General features: G+C 41.1%; 1 protein-coding gene across 3 annotated transcripts in view; it reads right to left on the reverse strand.

Annotated features, from left to right (window-relative positions):
• Nucleotides 1-20643, reverse strand: part of BCLAF3 (BCLAF1 and THRAP3 family member 3) — a 33431-nt gene extending 12788 nt beyond the window's left edge. For all 3 annotated transcript variants that reach the window (XR_010072150.1, XM_063342775.1, XM_063342765.1), the window contains exons 1-9: nt 20491-20643; nt 12185-12258; nt 9558-10136; nt 8549-9214; nt 6185-6363; nt 5388-5502; nt 5141-5204; nt 4186-4304; nt 2147-2261 (exon numbers count right to left, since the gene is read on the reverse strand). Coding sequence is in view for 2 of the 3 variants with exons in the window: in XM_063342775.1 (XP_063198845.1) it covers nt 2147-2261; nt 4186-4304; nt 5141-5204; nt 5388-5502; nt 6185-6363; nt 8549-9214; nt 9558-10136; nt 12185-12225 (1878 nt within the window). In the remaining variant the exon portion in view is untranslated. The remainder of the gene's footprint in view (nt 1-2146; nt 2262-4185; nt 4305-5140; nt 5205-5387; nt 5503-6184; nt 6364-8548; nt 9215-9557; nt 10137-12184; nt 12259-20490) is intronic.
• Between the last annotated feature and the right edge of the window lie 267 nt (nt 20644-20910).

Below are 20910 nucleotides of genomic sequence, written 5' to 3' on the forward strand. Positions count from 1 at the left end.
GGAGATTGACCTTGAACTGTAAGGACAAGCTCTTCTCCTATCACACCCAGTCCTGAAGAACTCCTTCGAGGAAAGCCATTTTCTTACACAACACGTGTACATGTCATGGGAAGTGCCACACTACTGGAGCTAGCTCATTCAGCTGAATTATTTGCACTACCTCAGATATGAGTTAGCTGTATTGGTGATCTGCTCTGCCCAGGAAAAAGATTACCCTCTTTCTGCATTACTTTACATATTGAGTGTTAGGCATACTAGATAAACAGGAAAACAGGCAAGGGGAGCAGAAGAATCAAAAGGCAAGAACAGAAACAGAGATGCAATTAAGACGTGCCAATTAAAGTACTACAGACACGTTTGCAAAATGTCTTTAAGCCCTCCAAGCCAGTTGGCAAGCATTGATTAATCTTTACTGACAAATGTGGATGGCAGACTTAAATATTTTATTTTCCCACTTGTCTGCAAATGGGCTTCTGCATGGTTGACTTCATGAAGAGTCATTCCTTCCTTAGGATGCCTTGCCTTTGTAATACCCATGCTTTCACAGCTACTGTTGTTCTGAACGGATAACTCCTTACTGCAGTGCAGGACTTTTTAAAAACTGCATGTTTGCAGTTCGCTATTAGATATGAAAATGCGGTCTTCCTGAATCTTCAGCACATCTAAGAATAACTCAGTTTCTATTTCAAACTAACTCCCTTTTTATTCGCAATTACTATATTACTTAATGAGCAATCACTATTTGGTTTTGGGTACTTCAATCTTAGTCCTAGGTAATATTTTTAATATTTTTTACTGTTAAAATCTTGTGTGATTTTACACTGAAAGACACACATCTGCAAGGCAGCTACATTTCACTGTTAGTCAGAACTTTGACTAAATAAAAGCTGCTTTTGATATACCTCAGAAAAGTTTCATGGCCTTTTGGAACCCTGTCCATAGGTATTAATTACAATGTATAGAGAATGACAGCGTACATCAGTTTCCTCCTTATTTCGCACCCACCAGGAAAAAAAAGTTTTGGAATTATACTGCACACATTAATAAAGCATTTCTAGTCTCACCAGTTTCCCCAAGTTAAACAAGTACAAACACTTGGAAACAAGACTACATTTATTTAGAAAGAATGTTCCAAAAAGAGACAAATTCCTTTCTACCAAATCTAATATAACTGTCTTCCCCATTTCAGTATCGAAGCACATCACAGAAAGATAGCCTAAGAAAGAATAAGTGCCCAAACTAGCTTTGATAAACATAGTATCAAAACAGAGAAGCCATTTGAACATTCCATCCTCAGGAACATTATTTCAGACATTTCTAATTATTTCTGTGATTTGTCTCTTATTTTTATTTGGTTTTAGAGTAAGAGCTTTCTAAAACTTTTATCATAATGAGGAGAAACACTGTTTTAGTAACAATGCCACATACACAAAACAAGATTCAGACCTTCCCTTCCAACCACTGACAACTACAATGCAGGATAGTATTCTTTTTCTCAAACTGTTCCGCATTACCTCAAGTTATCTGCTTAATAACAAGGCCTTCTAATTTAGAGTTTAGGTAGTACATTATTAAGGGGAAGAAATGCAATATTAGGTACAAATTTCTTTTACAAAGCTACACGCAATATGAGTTTTTATTTCATAAAGTCCCTTAATCAATTAATTTCAGTAAGTCATTTGGAACACAAAATTTAGTTCAAAAGCTTAGTTTGACCTGTTCCTGCTATCCAATAAGAGATCTAAAGTTCACCACTTTATTTCTGGACTAGCTGAAAAATTGTTCTGGGTTCACCCAACATACTGATCTAAACCAGCTTTCTGAAAAAACAAATCCATGGCCACTTCGCCAGTAGCGAAGTTGTTATGGAACACTCCATAACTCCATAGATTTTTTTTTTTTTTGTATCAGCATTTAGTCAAAAAAGTGGTTTTAGCTCTACAGCTCACACTACTCGAACTGTGAAATTATGAGCAGTTTTATTGTTGAGCAAAGCCTGAAGATAATAAAGGCTCACTTGAAATTTAAAAGGACAAGATAGCACAGATTGTTAAATTTACATCAGCATAGACAATGCAGAAAAAAAATTAATTATAAACATAAGAACAACAAATGCAGAAGCTACTAATTCTACATTTAGACTTACCAGGTGAGGTTTCCCAATAAATTTCCTGAAAGGTGGCTTAATGAACCTCATAGGCTTTTGGAAACCATCAAGTTGAGAGTTTTGTAATTTTGAAAGATTACAGCTTTGGTGGTTCCTGATGTATATGTGTGGAGAGAGAGAGAGAAAACACAATTAAAATCTAAAGTCATAGCGTATCAAAACTCTATTTTACATGACCGTAGTCTAGCATCTGCATCATTTAGAAGTGCAAAGTAATGTTTTTTAGTTTTTTCCTAGGACATTCGACAAATTACTAGTCCTCTGACTAAACTCAAGCTCGAGTTGCACAGAATTATATAGTAAGCTGTATTTTCTTATGCAATTACATATTAACAGAGATACTGTGTCTCCTTGAAATCCTCACTATGCAAATCAAGTTTCCCTGGCTCACCCTGCCAGGTCTGCATGGCTGGTCATTGCTGCCCTCCACTGGTTGAAATGCTTTTTGCATTTCAGCAGGTTTTTTCCATAGTGTACTATCTTTAAAGTCGCCCAGAACTTTTGGTTTCATGAAATTCCAAACCCGACAGAAGCTCAGACAAATAGCTAGATGCTCCAGTTTCATCCTCAGCAAGCAGGATGCTCTGGCTTTGGGCTTTAGCTTGCTTTGCTGCTGTTTTTTGGGGGGGTTGGGGTGTGGTGTTGTTTTTTTTTTAAGTGAGCGCGTTGCTAATACATATTTGTCCATAAACCTCTAAATAAAACATATATCATGAAAAGTAACTACTAGAAGTCAAAATTCATAGTTCAAGAAACATAGAAACAGTTTTCATAGCTGCAAAATAAATTACTAAGGCAAAAATAGAGGCACACTAGACAAGCTCATAAGCATTGCCAGTATCTCATATGCGAACAATGAAAAAAAACAAAACCAAAAACAATCTCAGGAAAATTCTACCTATTTCTCATACCATTACTGCCCTCAGCCACATTACATTGTCCACATTACTCTGACAGCATAACCCCCCCTCATGTCGAACTCCAGGACAGCCTCACTTCCTGAGGAAACCTGAGCTTCCCACTTTGAGGGGCATACACAAAAGGTAAGCAAGACAGTTACTGTGGAAGTGGCAAATAAAACCTTTCCCAGATAATCAGGCCAAACATACATTAGAGACATCATCCCAGGTACATAAAAGGCTATATACAACAGTCCAGTATTTCCCACACACACACACTTGATAACTTATACTTTTTTTGTTTAAAGACTGTCAAATACAAGAAGTATTTCTTTTGCAGCTTCACAAGTCAGTCTTCCCAAATGTGTGCATTGCCCCCTTTTGCCATTATAGACTGCATTTAAAATGAACAGACAGCAGCATATTAAGAGTGATCTACAAATCATGACAACAGTGTAGATACATTTTATTACACTCTGGCAATTCTTTAATCAACAATTCTTCTAACACAAATAAGTCATCTCTCTAATCAGCCAACCTCACAACATAAAAAGTGAAAGAGGATGACTGCGGTCAGCAAACACCTCTGGGGCAAACACCTTTAACAAACCTGTTGGAGGAATTCATAGCAGTAAAGCTATTCCAAAAATCTAGCTTTTCTTCATAAAATTCTCCAAGAATCAGAAAAATTCCAATTCTTTGTTAACATTCCACGTGACATTACAAAACAACCAGGGCAACACAGCAATGTATTCATTCTAGAACACTTTTATGAAACTACAGAATACCAAGAGAATGTTGTTATACGGCACATCAAGGAGTTTAAAAATAGTTAAGCATCTTTAAATTAATTTCTTCCCCTCTTCCTATTCAGCGCTGCAGTTTAAGCTTGCTTTTCATTTTTTTTTCCTCACTGCAGCTTAACCTCTTTCAAGGCAACACTCCATTACAGAGTAGTTTACAATGTATGTCAGTTGAATTTCAGTCCGAGTCAAACTCAAAAGGACAAACTATGGAAAAGAATCACAATACATGTGAACATAACTGTGGAAGAGTCAAAAAATGAACACATGAGAGAACTACAGGCTTGGGCCAGCAAGACTGCTATTTGCTAATTACCTTGGAGTTACACCATCTACGTGAAACACTCTCTCATCTTCATTCTTCAGTCTCTCTTTTCTCCTCCTTTCTATGTCATGCCGTAGATCGTTTGGATCTTCTAACACTCTCATAATGTTCTAGTTAAGAGAAAGGGTTAAAGTCAAGTTAGCTAGTAGTAACTAAACTGTCTTTTCAGGGGTTGCCTCCGGCATAGAACCTTGTTAACACAGTTCAACTATCGGCACATAGGATGGATGCACATCAAACCAAGGATCCGAAGTCCAAAACAGTAATAAAAAGTAGTCTCAAACAATTACCCTTTCTTGCACTATCTGCCTTTTTACAAGTGTCCAAAGAACAGTGAGCACAGGACTGGAATTCTGCATGGAGTTGCCAAGGCAAAAATATTCATGTAAATTCCAGCAAATCTTAAGAAGTTCTACTGTTCTTAATTAAGTTTAATCTCCACATAACTGTGCTATAGAAAAAATGGTACCTAAATCACAGTAAGCATAGCTTGAAATGGGAAGACAGGAAATGTTACGTCCCTGGATGAAAGCATGGGATAAAATAGCATTCTGAGGAATTATGCGGATGTCGGGCCATTCTAGCATTAGGGTAGAAGAAACATTATGGCTTTTTCTAATCTCAGAGGGATAGCAAGAGCCACATGTCAGTTACCAAGCTAGTATTTGCACTATTTGAAAACAGCTAGGGGTTCAAGCAGCAGGAACAACCACACTACAGCTACTCTGGAGAACACACCTGCATTTTACTCATCAGTGAACACAGCATACTTGCACCATTGCGGTATCTGCAAGCATGCTCAAATGTGCATTTCCTTTAAAATAGTCAGAATTACTGATGGTCTTCAAAGCATGAAAAATGGCTTACCAAGAGCACGGGGAAGACGTTGTTTACATTATATCATTTTAACTTACGGTTTGCCAAAAAAGTTAATTAATCAAGATACCTGGGGAGATTCAGATGGCACAGTTCGTTTGTTCTGAAGTTCCGCTAGAGACATGTCAATCCTCCTAAAATGCAAAAATATTACATAAAAACAAGTACCATCACTATAAATAGCAAAAGCATTATTGACCAACTGCAGAATTCTTTATGGACTATGGGCAGGTAGTTAGAGTCAGTGAAAAAACACTTTATATTGTGGAAAGTCTACCAAAGATTAAATACCTTAATGCAAAAAGCACTTAAGTTACCTGTGAATTTCTGGATCCAGACGTATTTTAACTTCATTCATATTTGCAATTGGTTTATCCTGAATTTTTGAGAACCGTTCATGCAGAGTTATGTCAGAAGATGTGAAGTAATTTGCTGTGAAGAGATATTAAATACAAGAATGTTTATTTGTAGCATTTGAAACGAACAGTGGGAAATTGTATCTTCTAAAAGATTAACCCTTAAGGACACCAAGACAACTTCTGAGATTAAATGTCAAACTATTTCCATTTGCAGTTTACCACTCAGAAATGAAAGATTAGGTAAACCCAACTTAGACATCCTTCTTATTTAATACGATTAAGCTCAACAGAACGTTAACTATTTGTCAGCTCTATCATGGTAGTAGTCAAATGACTAGAATCTATAATTTAAGTTCAACACTGAACATGATGCAGCAGTCTAAACACTAATTTGAAAAATTAAAGGAACTTTATATAACTAGGAAGTTGTGACTATAGCAAAGCTCCTTTTTTCTTCTCTTGTTCCCGAACAAGTAGATTAGTCTTAAGTACTACCATAAAATTCTTTCGGCTCTAACACTCCACAATGATGCCCCTCTTATGGGCCGAGACCTTCTTAGAATCATTCTCCACCCAAACACTTGAAATCCTCAACCTACATTTTCCTTAAGCCAATATAGAATTAAGCCAAAATATAAATGCAGCCAAAAGCAAACACCTGAGATTTACAAGGACAGCATATCTAATTAATTAGATTTGGTTTTAATAATTATAAATACATAAACACACACATATACCCCAAATATTACAGCCACCTTTAACTTGATGGATAATTGTGATTATTTCCTGAGTAAATTCTCTTGATGGGTCGTTTTCAACATTTTGTGATACAGATTCCATGTGCTCAAACACGGGATGAAAATTTTCATTTTTCCTGCCAACAGCAACCAGATCATGTGACATCTGTCTCTCTGTAGTATGACTAGAAGCAGCCCTAGAATAAAAATTTGCAGATACTCACTTTTAAAATAATTCACTATATATGAAAAACTTCAAATAAAGTAAAACAAAACAATAAATGGAGAACTTCATTTTAGGAATAAATGTGATGAAACCAAAATCTTATTTTGTTCCTTTTTTTTAATTAAAAAAACCTCATAAGATCACAAGGAAGAAAAGCTATAATAAAATACAAAGAGCCTATGCTCTCGGGAATCCTTGTTTCAGAGAAGTATGTAATAGAAAACTTGTGAATTTTAAACTTAATTCATCTACATTATCAAATAAAAGAGGCAAATGAAGATCCTGATCTACTACTTCAGTATAATTTTGGAAGGCAACTATGTGTGTGCCTTTGTTTATATGGAGCTACCAGACAATTTTCAAGAACAGTTCAGATATGTAAAAATCTCACAGCGTCTTTGGAAACTGAATTATCACTTGAGCCTAGTGAAACAGCTTTACAGTGGCAGTGTGTGAACTTAAGAATGTGTTTAGCATCTTTCTGTCAAATTTTACTCATTCTAAGTAAGTTTACACTCCAAATGGTTGCATGCTTAAGAGTTATTTTGACAAGGAAGATAACACTTTAAAAATCCTGCTGTTCATGTTGCAAGGAAAATGCTTGTCATTTGGAAAGATAAAACGAGGACTCAAACAGCCCATGTAAAAACTCTATCAGAAATATCCTCTAGCAGGTGCCAGAAGTTACCTATTTGCCCCCAGTAAATTGGAAATAAATGCATGCAAGAGGGAATCCAAACAATCTCAATTGTAGACTATTTGAATTATCTTCCCACTCCTCAGGTTTATAAAGAAAATATTCTTCTCAGCTGAACAATTTCAAGTCAGGTGTTTGTTAAATGCCTAAAGTAGGTAGCATGAATATTCCCAATCATCAGCTTCTGCAAAATTAGTTTGTTCTCCCCTCAAAAAAATAAAATATTTAGCACTTTGGGATGCAGAAGCAAGCCTTCCACACATTAAATTAGCTGTAATCAATGTAGTAGTTTCTTCAGTCCGCAAATGATTACCATGTCCATCGCGCATGACTTTCAAAAATAGCAGCAAGAGGCTACCAGATACAGGAATCATTCTGTGGGCTTTCAACAAAACCCAACAATACTGAAGTTATTTTCCCTACGTTATCATTCAGGAAGTTAAATGCTTGTCCTAGCGTGGGGCGGGGGGCATTACTCCGCTTCCCTTTCTTCAGTCTTTAATATTAGCCCCTTAGGTACAGACAGTAACTTGTCTTTGTAACTCTCCACAGTATTACACATTTCTGAAATATTGTAAAGGGAAAAAATATATAGATGTTTTATTTATTTGGGACAAGAGGCAAAATACCTTTAAAATGAAGGCTGATCATTTTGGAAGGGAAGGTAATTGCTTCCAAAAAGGATTACTGCCATTATATGACATTCTTGCCTGCAACAGCAAGGCAACATACCAGAAAAACCTGCAAAAAACCACACAAACCAAGCTGCTTACTCTCTACCATGTATCCATCATCTAGATTTTCATAATATTATCATTTTTTTTCCAATTCAGCCGGCACTGAGAATGCTAAAGGCAACCAGAAGTATTACACAGAAGATAGACAGAAGCAGACTCTACTGCTTTTCAGTTCTGATGCCTCAACAGATTGCCACTTCATTTGTTACAACAATAAATAACATAACCCAGGCATCTCTAATTTTTCAACAGCTTTACTGAACTTGAGATCTGGAACATCTGAATGCGTGCCTGAGATTTAAGTAATTTAAAGGTTACCTGGTTTTTAGAAAAAATGAGGGATGACTCAGTCAAAAAAATGCCATCATATTCCAAAAGAAAGCACAGGACTAGGCTTTTCTGGTTTTGTTTTTAAATAAAAGTAACACATGTACTTATCATAAGCAACTTTTAACTACAGGTTTGTGTCAGGCGTATTTGCTCTTTCCACTTCCTACTATATCTGCATGAAATGAAGTAGGGAGTTTTTTTGGTTTGTTTTTTAATAGAGGTAGGCTGCGAGTTTCCAGTCTGGGCAAGTTAACTTTTGAAGTGAAATAAAAATAAAAAGGTACAACCTTAGTTTGTCCTGGTTACCTCTTAAAGAAACTGTGCTTTCCTCCAATATTCATAAACTGTAAAGAGAAAGGAAGGAAGAAGAAGAGGTGAGAGGAAACCAATACCTGTACTTGGTCACCATTTTCTTCATATCCACTTTGATTGTGAGATGTTCCCTCCTACAGTTGACATCTGACATTTTCACATCTGAAACAGTATGATTTGACTCATGCTGGCTATCGGAGGAATCTACTTTTTTCCTGAATTCCCCTTCTTTCCTTACTCTTTCCTTCGGTTTGTTTTTAAAAGATCTCAGATCAACATCCGTTTTGGAAGAGTTAACGCAAGCATCACAGCCTTTCTTTGAACTATATTTAACAGGTACTTCGATGTGCCCTTCTTCAGTCCGTCTCGCTCTTCCACCGCTAAAGTAATCTAACTCTTTACTATTCCGGGCACCCTTAGAAGAACCATATTTCTGGTCTTCCTGCTTCACATACTTCTGAGCTCTATCGTCTGAAAAAGGCTTTTCCCCATCCAGATGCCTGCGCCGTTTGTGACTGTACTCATAGGCTATCTTTGTGACAGAACCCTCCGAGTACTCCCTTTCAGCCGACCGGTGGGACTGGGCACCCAGATTTCTTTGCTCCTCCTTTTCTTGGTAGGGTGGAAAAGAACGTTCTTGCTTCCACTTGGAATTTCTTGCTACTTCTCCACCGTCATACCTCTCCATTTCTTTAGCCCTTTTAGACGTGTGCCCATATTCTCTGTAATCGTGATCTTCAGGATACCTGTGTTGACATAAAGCAATTTACACTTGCACTAGAGAAGAAAGCGAGAACTTATATGTGCAGAATGTTGGACAGCAGAATGCGTGGCAAGTTAACCCATAATCCCTCACGCCAAGGTACAGATGTGCAGGGGCTCTTAAGAGGGAAATATTATCCTTTCATACTCTAGCCATCAATACGATTTACTTAAAAGACAAATACTTCACTACTACCAGTCGCCCATAATTAAACTACAAAGTGGCCAACGTGTTTCAAGGTGGATATCTTCAACTATAATGAAAACAGACTTTCACTTGAGGCTTTACACCACAATACCCAGGTTTTAATTATTTTATTCCTATACCTCTTCTGTAAAGAGCTCCTTGCCGTAAATTCATCAGAAACTCTTCTGGGTGACTGACCATACTTCTCTTCATGTAACCTCTGGTGCCTCAAGTCATCTTCATGCCATTTTCTTTCAAGTTTACATGAAGCCCCTAACGGTCTATGAAAAGGTTTCATTCCTTTTTCATTTCCAGTGACTTTGTAGTGCTCAAACATGTATCTTTCTTCCATTTTGTGTTGGTAAAACGGACGATCGTGCTCTTTATATGGTATTTCCAAGTATTTTGGTGGTAACTGGCATCTCCTATTGCTTTCAGTTCTTTCAGATGAATGTGTTCTGTAGGGCTTATGACTGTAAGTATCTTCCATAGGAATTCTTTTCAGGTTTGGTGAAGGTGATCTGCGTTCATATATTCTCTGGTGGTTATTTCTATGAGGTGCAAACCTGGAATTGCTTTGTCCATATTTTTCATCTTCTATTCTCCAAGGCATTGGTTTCTTTGGGTCCTTACGAAAGCTTTTATATTCACAGTCATAATTAATATGAGCATGCCTTTGCCTATGGTGCTCTGGACTCCTAAATGCTGGAGATAAGGACCTAAGGCAGAAAACAAAATCCACTTTGAGTAGTCCCATAAAATTGAATCAACCTCTTAATGAGAACATCTATCTCCTAAGGAAGTACAGCTTAATACACAATTTCAATCAACTGGTAAAAAAATTTAAAACAGGCCAAAATACTAAAAAGTGGCATGTGCCTGTCTAGAGTACCAAGCTCACTTTCACTCTGTTGAAGGTTTTCATAGTAGAAATACTCACTCAAAATACTAGTCAGTCAATCATTTTTCTCTCTTTGCATTTTTTTCACTTAAAACTAAAAATAATTTCATATATATGAAGTTTCCACTACATTGAAAACAACTGTTAGACACATATTCACACTTCTCAAACGTTCCCTATCTTTTTCAGGGCCAAGAGAAAAAAAGCCGAAAGAAAAAAAACACATAAAGAAATATAAAAAAAAGAAAAATACCCCAACCTTTCAGGTTTGCTTTGCATGCTGTAACAACCCCAAAATCTGACTGAAAACATTCTAAAATATCCTATTTAAAATGTCACACAGGTAAGCTTTTTCCTGCAGAGAAGACCGAGTTTGAGAAAGATGTTTTCGTCCTCTTGTGTAATCATGTGTACATGTACATACATGTATACCTATGCACTTCCACACTTACTGCAGCTTTTGCTATTAAAGATTCAAGCTAAGATCCACTCAATTGCATCACTCAGCTTTGCATTTTCACCTACAGTTACAAAAATGAAAGCAACCTGTCAAGTGTTTTTAGCCAAAATCTCCTTAAATAAAAAAAGCACAAGCCACTAGCATGAGTCAGAAAGTAATCTCAGACACAACAGTTCTGCTTGTATTCAAGTATTTGCTGGACACCCTTGATACACTCTTTAATAAAACCATTGAAAAATATAAGTTGAAAAAATGCAAGGAAACCACCTCCTCCGTACACATATTGTAGATGTACAATTTAGCATAACTATTTGCTCCCTTTCTGCAAATGAGCTCAAACTGAGAACCACAGATCTTCATAAAACTGTAGTGGCTAACGTCCAATAGCACCCATCCTGCTGCTGCCAGCCCGTGTTGTTCTAATTAAGGCTTGCATTTTAACAAGAGCTAGGGCATTTCTCCCTGTCTTCACTCAAAGGACATATTCACCATTATCGATCTGGTATGGAAGCAAATAGGATTTCTCTTTTTAACAACAAACAAAACCACATTTTTCTGCGTTACCCAACAAACTCCCTTGGTCTTGGTCATCACAACTGAATTAGTCTGTTTAGAAAAGCAACCCAAAACCAGCAAAAAAGTAGTTTCATATTACATACTAATAGCTCTTGAAAGCTTAAAATTGTGTTCCAGCCTGCTAGCTTTAACACCTCAAATTTGCACTGCAAGTCCTAAAAATTAGGCAGGTAACTAATGGCACAAAGTAACCTGGATGTTATTCTGGTGATGTACATCAATGACACATGCTACTAGGCTAGCGTCCAAAGAGAAAGGCACCGACTCACGTGTTTTCACTTCGCTTTATACTGCAAGGCATATCTAACTGTGCTAAAGATCAATGTGCAGGTCAGCCCCAAAGGCTCAGAAAGCCTAAGGCGTTTGAACTAAGAAGGTTTTTTTGTGTTTTTTTTTTTTTTTTTTCTGTGGGTGTTTTCTTAAAAAAAGTCAGCCAGGTCCTTCCTGTCTACCAAGAGGCAAAACAGGAATGAGCTACAGACATGAAGTGCAGCAGGTGGTGTTTGAGTAAAATTAACCTTAACTAGTTTGGCTAGGTTTTGTTCTTAAGGTAGTTCCAAGTCCAAAAACATGCAAGCTGAACAAAGTTCTTGGCAGACAGCAAAGCCTTAACACCTCCATCTTAAAAAAAAAATTCATAATAATAAAATTGTGAGTTGGGAAACAAAATTCAGAAGCCTTTCAGTTTGGAAAGCAAATTATAATTTCTAGAATACACTTAACAAATTGCAACTCTCGATGCAATTTTCCTTCTTTTATGCAAGTTTTAAGTCCTAGTTATAAATCCTTATATAGACCAACATTTCAGAACACAAGTTATAAATATTTACCTTGGTTTCCATCGTGGTGATCTTGATCTAGATCTTGTCATCTTCTCTCACGTGTTTATGTGAGTTTCTTGAAGCTGTAAAAATGATACAATTTACTACTCTGATAAAAGAATTGCACTACGTATTACAACAGGGACAGTTGTTTTTGATGCTTCAAGGTTGGGGTGAGGGATATTTTTAGGATATTTTAGGATGTTTTGCTTTTACCTCCAATTCCCATTTTAAGGCAAGAAACATTTTTACTAATTGTTGACCTTAGAACACAGCTTATTTTCTTTATAAAGGTTTAAATATTTGACACCATTGCTCCCTTTTTCTCTCCATTTTGTAATGCTGTCTATTCACTCTGTTTTTAAATGTTAATAATCTCACAAGCAAGCTGCAGCAATTGAAAAAGTGCTGTAATTGTTAGCATGCATTAAATGCTATAGATGGTAGAGGGAGGAGATACACTCAGCTTTAAAACCAAGTTTACACAGAAAAATATTTTTGCATCGAGTTACATTCTGGACTTCATATATACTCAGCTTCAAATTTGTAATATACACAGATATTTTCACATGGTCACAGACCTCCTGTAAGCTTTAACTGCTCCATCAATTTGCAACTACTGTATCATCACACACTTCATCCAAAAAACCACCCATGTACTTTTTGTTTTTATACTTAACTTGTTGATAACCTACTACCTAGACACACATTTAAGTATACAGTGGATGCACTATGACAGAAACAACTGCTCCTGAACCCCAGAAGTAGCTCTGGGCATCTCTTCTCATAAAAGCTACGGAAGAATGAGAAAAATACCAGTGCAATCTACTCTTCTTTGCAAAACAATACTAGAAACTTAGAAAACAACTGATGAAAGGATATACAAACTCACCAGTAATGTAACTGGTGAACAGGAATGGAACCGATTATTCATTATGTAGCAGACACAAAGATTAAAGCAGAGTGAAATTATCAGGGAACTGGTTAAAAGTTGGAATTTGGACCACATGCTCATGTCTACAGCTCCTAATTACAACATGATGCTGTAAAGGCCAGAAACATAAATAGATACATAGAAACATAGATACAAAAACAGATCCATCAACAGCTCTGAAATTAATGAACAACCAGTCACTTGAAACTGGAAGAATACACCCAGGTCAACGTCACTCTACACATGCTGTGGTATTTTTTTGTATGTATTTGCTCACAGACACTCATGGAGAAAGAAAATGAGTCTGGCCTGGTCAAGTATGGCCTTTGTGACACTCCCAGTACCCAAATCATCTCTTTAACAGAATCTTTTACTTGACCAACTAAAATTGAAAGGGGAGAAAAAAAACAGCAAGCTTTAAGGCACAGAAGAAACCTGGAGAAGTCGGTGTGCACCCACACACCTGATCCATTGCCTCGCCCACACATCCCCATCGTTGTTCCCCCACCATTGTTCAAATAAAGTACTACCCCTTGTTCTATCTGATATTTTTGTACAATTAGCTCATGGCTAAAACAGCAGTATCTGAGGGGAGAGCATACAGCATGCTTCTAATGTCTACCACCACAGGTGGATGTTAGAGAAGTCATCCAGTACATTTCAGAGTGATTCTGGAAATGTTCAGTTCCTGCTCTTTAAGTTGCACCATAAGCTAACCAGACAATTACTTGCAAGACAGAGCAACAGCATCATTCTGGAGAAAACTCCCTTGAATTCATTTTTTTGAAGTCTCAAAAGTCTCCTGTTTACTATAAGACTATTTACCCTGCCATGAATCTTTCCATGAGACAAGGCATGAAGTTGTAAGAAGCGTTGCAAAGGATAGTGAAGGAAAAAAACAAACCAAAGTACCCCAAAGACAGCATATAATATTTGTTCCCTGAACTTTCAAATATGAAGTTAGGATTGCCTCTTAAATCCTAAAGGCATATATCTGAGGACTGCATGGCATGAATTAACTTCAGGCCCTTTGCTTACTCTACGATCATACTAGCCAAAATTAAATGTGATGCTCCAATGACAATACTCATACTATTTTTCAAAGAAAAGCACTATTATCACCAAAATATTTTCCTATTTCTCACCCATGAAAACACACCTTACCAAACTGAACAGTACTTCAGAAACAAAAAACCACACCCCCCAGCCAACACATTTCAAAGAGAGGTGCATGTACCCCAGGCTTCACTACTACCCTCTCTTCTTGTAAACTTTAAAAAGTGTCAGTGTTTTACAGGCCATTCAAATCCATTCTTAATCTTCCCTTCAGTTCTGAACTTTATCCTTCATTTTCAAGTGAGTATGTAAGCACCAAAAAGACAAAAGTACCATTAAACCTCACCTAACCATCGTACAGAACCTGATCTGCCAGGATCTCTCATCGCAGACTGATCAAGCTAGAAACTGAACACACAAAATGAAAGATTCCTTATTCTTTCGAGACTGGCTAAACAATCATTACTAAAAGCATGAGAAAGACTGTGACAGCATGTTCTAGATCTTGCCTTAGGATAAAGAGACTACTGTAATTTCCAATGAAGACACTCCTTTTGTTTAGTGGAAAAAAAGCATTCATTTGTTTCAATGCGCTGCCTAAAAAGTGACCCGCGCAATATGGTTTCCCCACAAGTGAGATTCAAGATGCAATACGCAGCATACGAAGAAGGCAGAAGACACTCGACCCCAATCAAGACTCCCAAGTGTAACACCAGAATCACAAATTAATCTACACAGAATTTGTAAGCACGTTGCTAAATTCAAGTTTAAAATCATCTCACCTAGACCAGCAATACGGTTCCACACCAAAAGCAAGCTTTTTGTAGGATGGTCCCAGGTAGCAAGCCTGCGTCTAGCAGAATTACTTAAAGCAAGTGAAGGCCCTATGGCTCCCAAGTCAGCCACCCAGGTGCTTCTGAAAGGCCAGGTCATGTTGGAGCAGAGGCCCCAGGACCTGCTATGCTCTGCGTTCTGAATTTCACCATGTCCTCCTGCTGTACTTTATGGGATGCTGTCACTATGAAAACATAAAGAACTACTTTTTTTAACCAGGAAGCAGTATTATTAGGCTCATAGTGCTCCTTGTGTTAGTTGTGTTACAACAATAAGTGGCTCACTGGAGGAGTTATAAGTAACTGTGCTTAGATAGGTTTTAAATATTAATGGAAACCCCCCCTTTTATTTTCTTTTCCTTGACTTTTGGAATTAGAATCAGACAACTTGCCTCTCAGAGGAAATGGCCTCAAGCCTGCTGCCAGCTCTCCTTTGATTCTGCCCTCGAGAGATCAGTGCTTTGGCAAGTACAAAATTCTTGTGGTATCTATCTACTACAAACCTGAAAGGAGTATCTTGAGAGAATTAACTTGAAAATGACCAGAAATCACATGGGATGTGCCACATTCTTTCAGAAAGGCTATAAATTTTTTAACAGCTTGCTCTCCTGAACAGAATTATCTTCAGTCTCCTTGATTTTTCTCCAGCATGAAACACAAGAAATCACAAATGACTGCAGCGGTCCAGCTGAACGGAGGGGAACTAGAGCTCCTCCTAATGCAAAGAGCCTCACACCAGCAAGCCCCAAACAGCTAAAACCTTGCAGATAGTGCACGGACTGAGCAGAAGTAGTTAACTCTCCTGTAAACAGACCATAAATACGTGGACTGCTTTACATGCCTTTTGAGTGCCTTTCATCATCTACAACAGGTCACGGAAGAAACCCTCTGCAGGACACGCAAAGGGCAGGTCAACAGCAGTAGTGCTCACCATCAAGAAGATGCTCTTCAACTGACATTTCACCTGCAGTGAAGGGAGATGTCACTCCTCACCCCTTTCTAAGGGACTGCCCGACCGCCATCGCCACTGCCTCTCAAATCTTTTAGAGAAGGAAAGGATAAGCAAGTCTTTCACAGGTTGGGTCACACAGCAGACAGGAAGACAGACACTGACCCTTGCTGCAAAAACTACCCAGCTCACTATTCTCTCGCTCTGCCCAAAAAGATAAGGAGTAGAGGCAAGCTTTTCATTGACTGTCTTCTAGGCAGAGGATCAACTGGAAGCGGCAAGGGACATGCCAAAGCATGTATTGCTGCAGTGTCTGTCAAGAAAGAAACCAGGAGAGTTTTGAGACCAGAGAGTCTCAACACCAAGACAGCCAAGTATTTGACAGAAATACAATCAAATTAAAAGCTCAACTGCAATCCAGACTTGGGCAGGGGGAGAAAAAAAGAAAAAAAAAAAAAAAAAGGAAAGATCTTGAAGCCCACAATAGAGAGCCATTTACCCTATCCTTAAGTGAAAAGTATAGAACTGGCAACTGTTCTAGTAGCTAAATTAAAACAGCCGATTCAAAGGCTGTCCCGTGCAACTCCCACCACAGCCACTGTCCAAGCAGGACACAAGCCTGCCATGTTCTTGCCCACTCAGCTTCCAAGCAAATCTTATCACCTCCAACAGCAAATGCCCAGGGAAGAGCATAAGAACAGAGAAACATCTCCCAGTAAACCAGCCTCAACGTTTCTGAGCCTGCAACAGGACTTCACATCTCCTTTAGCCAATGTTTCCCAGACTGACTTGGGTACAATCACCACAGGCAGAGGCTACCAGTGCTGTGCTAGGCCATGCATATACCCATTTCTCCCCAATTTTTCTACCAAGCATCTTCAACGACAAACCACAGCTCCCAGCTGACACCTTCATCCACCAACCCCAGTCCTGCAGGGGCTGGAGGAAGGATGTCACAAAGTGTGCAGCACAACCCTGCCACATGCTCCAGCATTGCTGCCCCAGCACCAGAGAGGTGCCTGGAGCTGAGTTACAACTCTGCCAGCCCAGGGAGGTGACACCCAACTCAAGGCACATCGCCTCAGGGCGGGACATATGTGACAGGTGTGAAAACTATGAGCTGGAACAGCTGTTTAAGTCAAGGACACACACCCCAGCTGAGGCAACTGAAACTCAGCTGAGGAATTTCTAAACCATTCTCTCTTTTAGACAACACTGCACGTAACAGATCAATGCAAACGACCGAGATCCAAATTTCCATCCTCAGTTTCCTCACAGCTCTCCAATATTCAATGAGCGCTTGTTTTGTTTACAGATCCCTTCTCCTGGGCTTTTGTCACTCCCACAGCACCTTCCGGATCTTCAAGGTTATGCTTCGAGTCTCCAAAATATTTTGTAGCGGGTCTGGTGCCACCACCCCCAGGTCACTGCAGCCTCAGAGGCTGAATCCACCACCCCACCACCACCAGGGAGGTGACAGGGCTATTCTTTCCACCCCCCTCCATTTTCCCTTTTTCTTGCCATGCTGTATTTACCAAGTTTCCTCATCAGGTCCACAGCATCTCCCCAGGCAGCTGTGGCAGCAGGACTAGGAACCTTGGGCAGTGATGGCAGAAGGCAGCACCATGAGCCCACTCTCCTGACGAATGTGCCACGATCCAAGGAGCGTGGTGAGCTCCAACACTCCTGTTCGTCTGCCAAGAGACAGGGTCTCCCCAGCACCAGAACCTCCCCTCTGGCCTCCTGAAACCGCAGCCACTTGTGGCTTTAGATAATTTTTTGTCCTCCTCCTCAGCTTTATCCTTTTTCTTTGGCACAAGTTGGGGAAGACAGGCTTTACACGGGTTGTATCCCAAATACCAAGGATCTGTTAACAGACAATCAGGCCTCATGCTAGCGAGGTAACCATCCCACGCAGGGGCAGCATGTGGGCATCACTCTCCTCTGCTTGCTATACAGAATAGATAGATATAAAAATGATTTTTCCCCCTTCAACTCACAGTAGGATGAAGACCTACTACAAAAAGTACAGGCCTAGCTAGAACATACAATATTTCCTAAATTAACCACGAAACAAATTTTAAGCAATTCCTAGGGATACATAGAAAGTATTCCCCTGACCCTGTGTATTTGAGCAAAAGAATAAAAATAACTGAGTAGATCTACTGAGCGTGTAACTTAAGCTCAGTGTGCTCTCATTTAAAACCAACCCATATAATGACACTAATTAGCAGGCGATGCCTCACCTTTGCAGAAAAACAGATTACAATGCCAACTTGGAAAGAACGAGCGGGATAAATCTGTATCACATAATAAACTAGGTATTTCACTCTCAAAAAAATTTTTTTTTTTTTTAACACCAAGAAAGCACAACCCATAAACATACTGGTAAGCCATTTCTATAATGCACTGAATTAGAGGCCTTTAACACCCGCCTATTACAGAGCCTTAAATGTCACAGCACCATCCCCAGCCGCTTCTGCCTACTGGTTTCTACAGGGACACCAGAAGCATGTGAAATCTGCTCCTGTCATAGTCCCAGAGACAAACCACAACTTACTGCCTACAGAAAGCTCTCCAACATGTACAAACCATAATGGAGACCTTTGTTTTTTAACCGAAAGTCACAAAACCACCATAAAACCGAAAGAAAACCCTTATTTATTCAGAATTGCCAATGCCACGCAGCAGCGCTGCCAGGAGGCCGGGAAGTCCAGGCTGCCTTCCCCAGCCACACTGGAGAAATGAGCCCTTGCTGGAAGGCTCCCAGCACATTTCCTGCCTTCCCCACAGACAGCGAGCGCCTGCTGCCACACAAGAAGGAGAGCAAACCTAACTGCATGCAAACACACCGCTCGCCAGCTTGCTGCGACACCAACCCAGCCTACGTTACCTCCTGACAGGTGAACACCCACAAGGCAAGACTGCACCGAAATCAAGCCCATCTCATCACAGCGCAGGCAGAAGGAGAGTTGGTTTGATCACTCTTACAAAAGCGGTGTGGCAGAAATACCAGTTATTTTGCTGAAGGCAGATGTGGAGGAGTGCATGGACAGTCATTAAGACAGACAGCTGTTTATCAGTATAACAGGGTGTGCCTCTAAAGGAAGTTAATTAATTTTAGCTCACCTCATCAACACCAATATTTAAAAAAAAAAAATTACCAGAAAAATCCTCATAGCTTCTGATTAGTCCTTCAGAATGGAAAGATGAAAACAAGGGGAAAGACTTAGTCATCCATGTTCTCTGCCCCTCTCTGCCCAGCCCTGTGTCTCACAGCCTGCCACAACGCGGCTTCCGTCACCAGAGATCCTTCCATGCCTTTTACATATTTCTTCCCCTCCCTTCCTGGCATCCTCTTTCCATGCTCTTCCTCCAGCAATCCACACCCAGCAAAACTTTCACAGAAGATTCACTTTTCCTTGAGGCCCACAAACACACAAGGTAAGCAGGTAATTAAAATCTCCCAGCAATTTGAGTAGCCTTTGTTTTAAACCCTTGTAATTCAGGAACCTAAACTATATTTACAAGTGACTTGGGGCATTTAAGAATTGCGAGAAAAATTAGGTGTTGCTGTTCTGGATGGAGTTGAGCCAAGTGAGGCGACTGCTGTCATTGATTCCTCCCAAGACATTACTGCCCCCTCAGATGCATATGAATTGTGCACAATAAACTAAACCAACCAAAGAAGTATCAGAAAACACAGACTGGGTCAAATCGGCACCAATTCATCTTGCTTTGGTTTGACTCAACCCTGAAAATGTATTAAGCTAAACCAAAGACACACTGGAACGAGCATATGACTGCTATACAAAGCCTGCACTGCTTTATTATAAACACGCTAACTGGTATAAACCTGTGTGGAGCCACATATAAATTACCAGGAACAGGGACTGCTGCTATTTATGCCTTGCTCACCTCTGAGGAAAACGCTGTCCTTACAGCGGCGACCTCAGCTCAGCTCCGCCGTGCTCTGCCCGGCGGCTTCACGGCAACACGGGTTTTCTGGAACCCTCAGGACGCGGGGGCAGCCCCACGGCACCTCTCGTCGCCCCTGCCCCGACCTTCGCTCCCGGCCCTGCCAAACCTCGCCGAGGGCGTGAGCTACATGCCTCGAACCGCAAAACACGCACACATACCCAGGCGGGGAGAGACGGGTGCCGGACGCCGCTGCTCCAGGCTACCCAGGCAACAGCAGATCCAAGGTGGATCTAGCGGAATCCCCCCAGACCTCCTGTCCCCGACCAGCACCTCCCGCGTCACTGCGAGGAACGGAAGCGGCGCCCCCCTCCACCGCCTCCCGCGGTGGGCGCAGCGCGGGGGGGAGGTGGTGGAGCCCCCGGGGCCCAGCCCGGCCCGCTCTCCCCCGCCCGCCGGGGCGGGGGATAGGCCCGGTCAGGGACAATGACCGCCGCCCCCAGCTCCCGACTCCGGCTGCCCTGCCCGCGGCACCGGCCAGGCCCCCGCCCCGCTGTCCCCGCTCACACCGGGCCCGACCAGGCCCCGCCGAGGCCGTAGGGCCGCCGCCGTCCCCCGCACTCACCGCCAGCGGGGCCGCTTCCGCTGCCGTCGCCTCCCGCCGCTCGCTGCGGCTGCGGCCGCCGCCCGCTCCGCCCCGAGCAGGTGCCCGGCGAGGAGGCGGGGCAGGTCCCGGCGGGCCGCACCGGCCGCTGCTGCTCCCCACGGGCGCGGCGGAGAGAAAGGGCGGGCAGAGGGCGGGCGCCCCGGAAGAGGAGGGGCGGGCGGGGCCGGGCGGCGGCGGCGGCACCTCCCTCTCCCCTAGCGGCGGCTCCGTGGCTTCCCGCCCCCCAGGAGCGGTCGCTCCCGTCCGGGCTGGGCGCTCTTGGGGGGAGGCACCGGGCAGCTCCGCGCCGGCCACTCGTTGCCGGTGGCGGCAGCGCAGAAGGGACGGGGTGCCCCGGCCCCTGGGGGCGTTGAGAGCTCTGAGGAGCCCCTCAGCCCC

The sequence above is a fragment of the Chroicocephalus ridibundus genome, chromosome 1 (assembly GCF_963924245.1).
Source record: "Chroicocephalus ridibundus chromosome 1, bChrRid1.1, whole genome shotgun sequence".
NCBI lineage: Eukaryota > Metazoa > Chordata > Aves > Charadriiformes > Laridae > Chroicocephalus > Chroicocephalus ridibundus.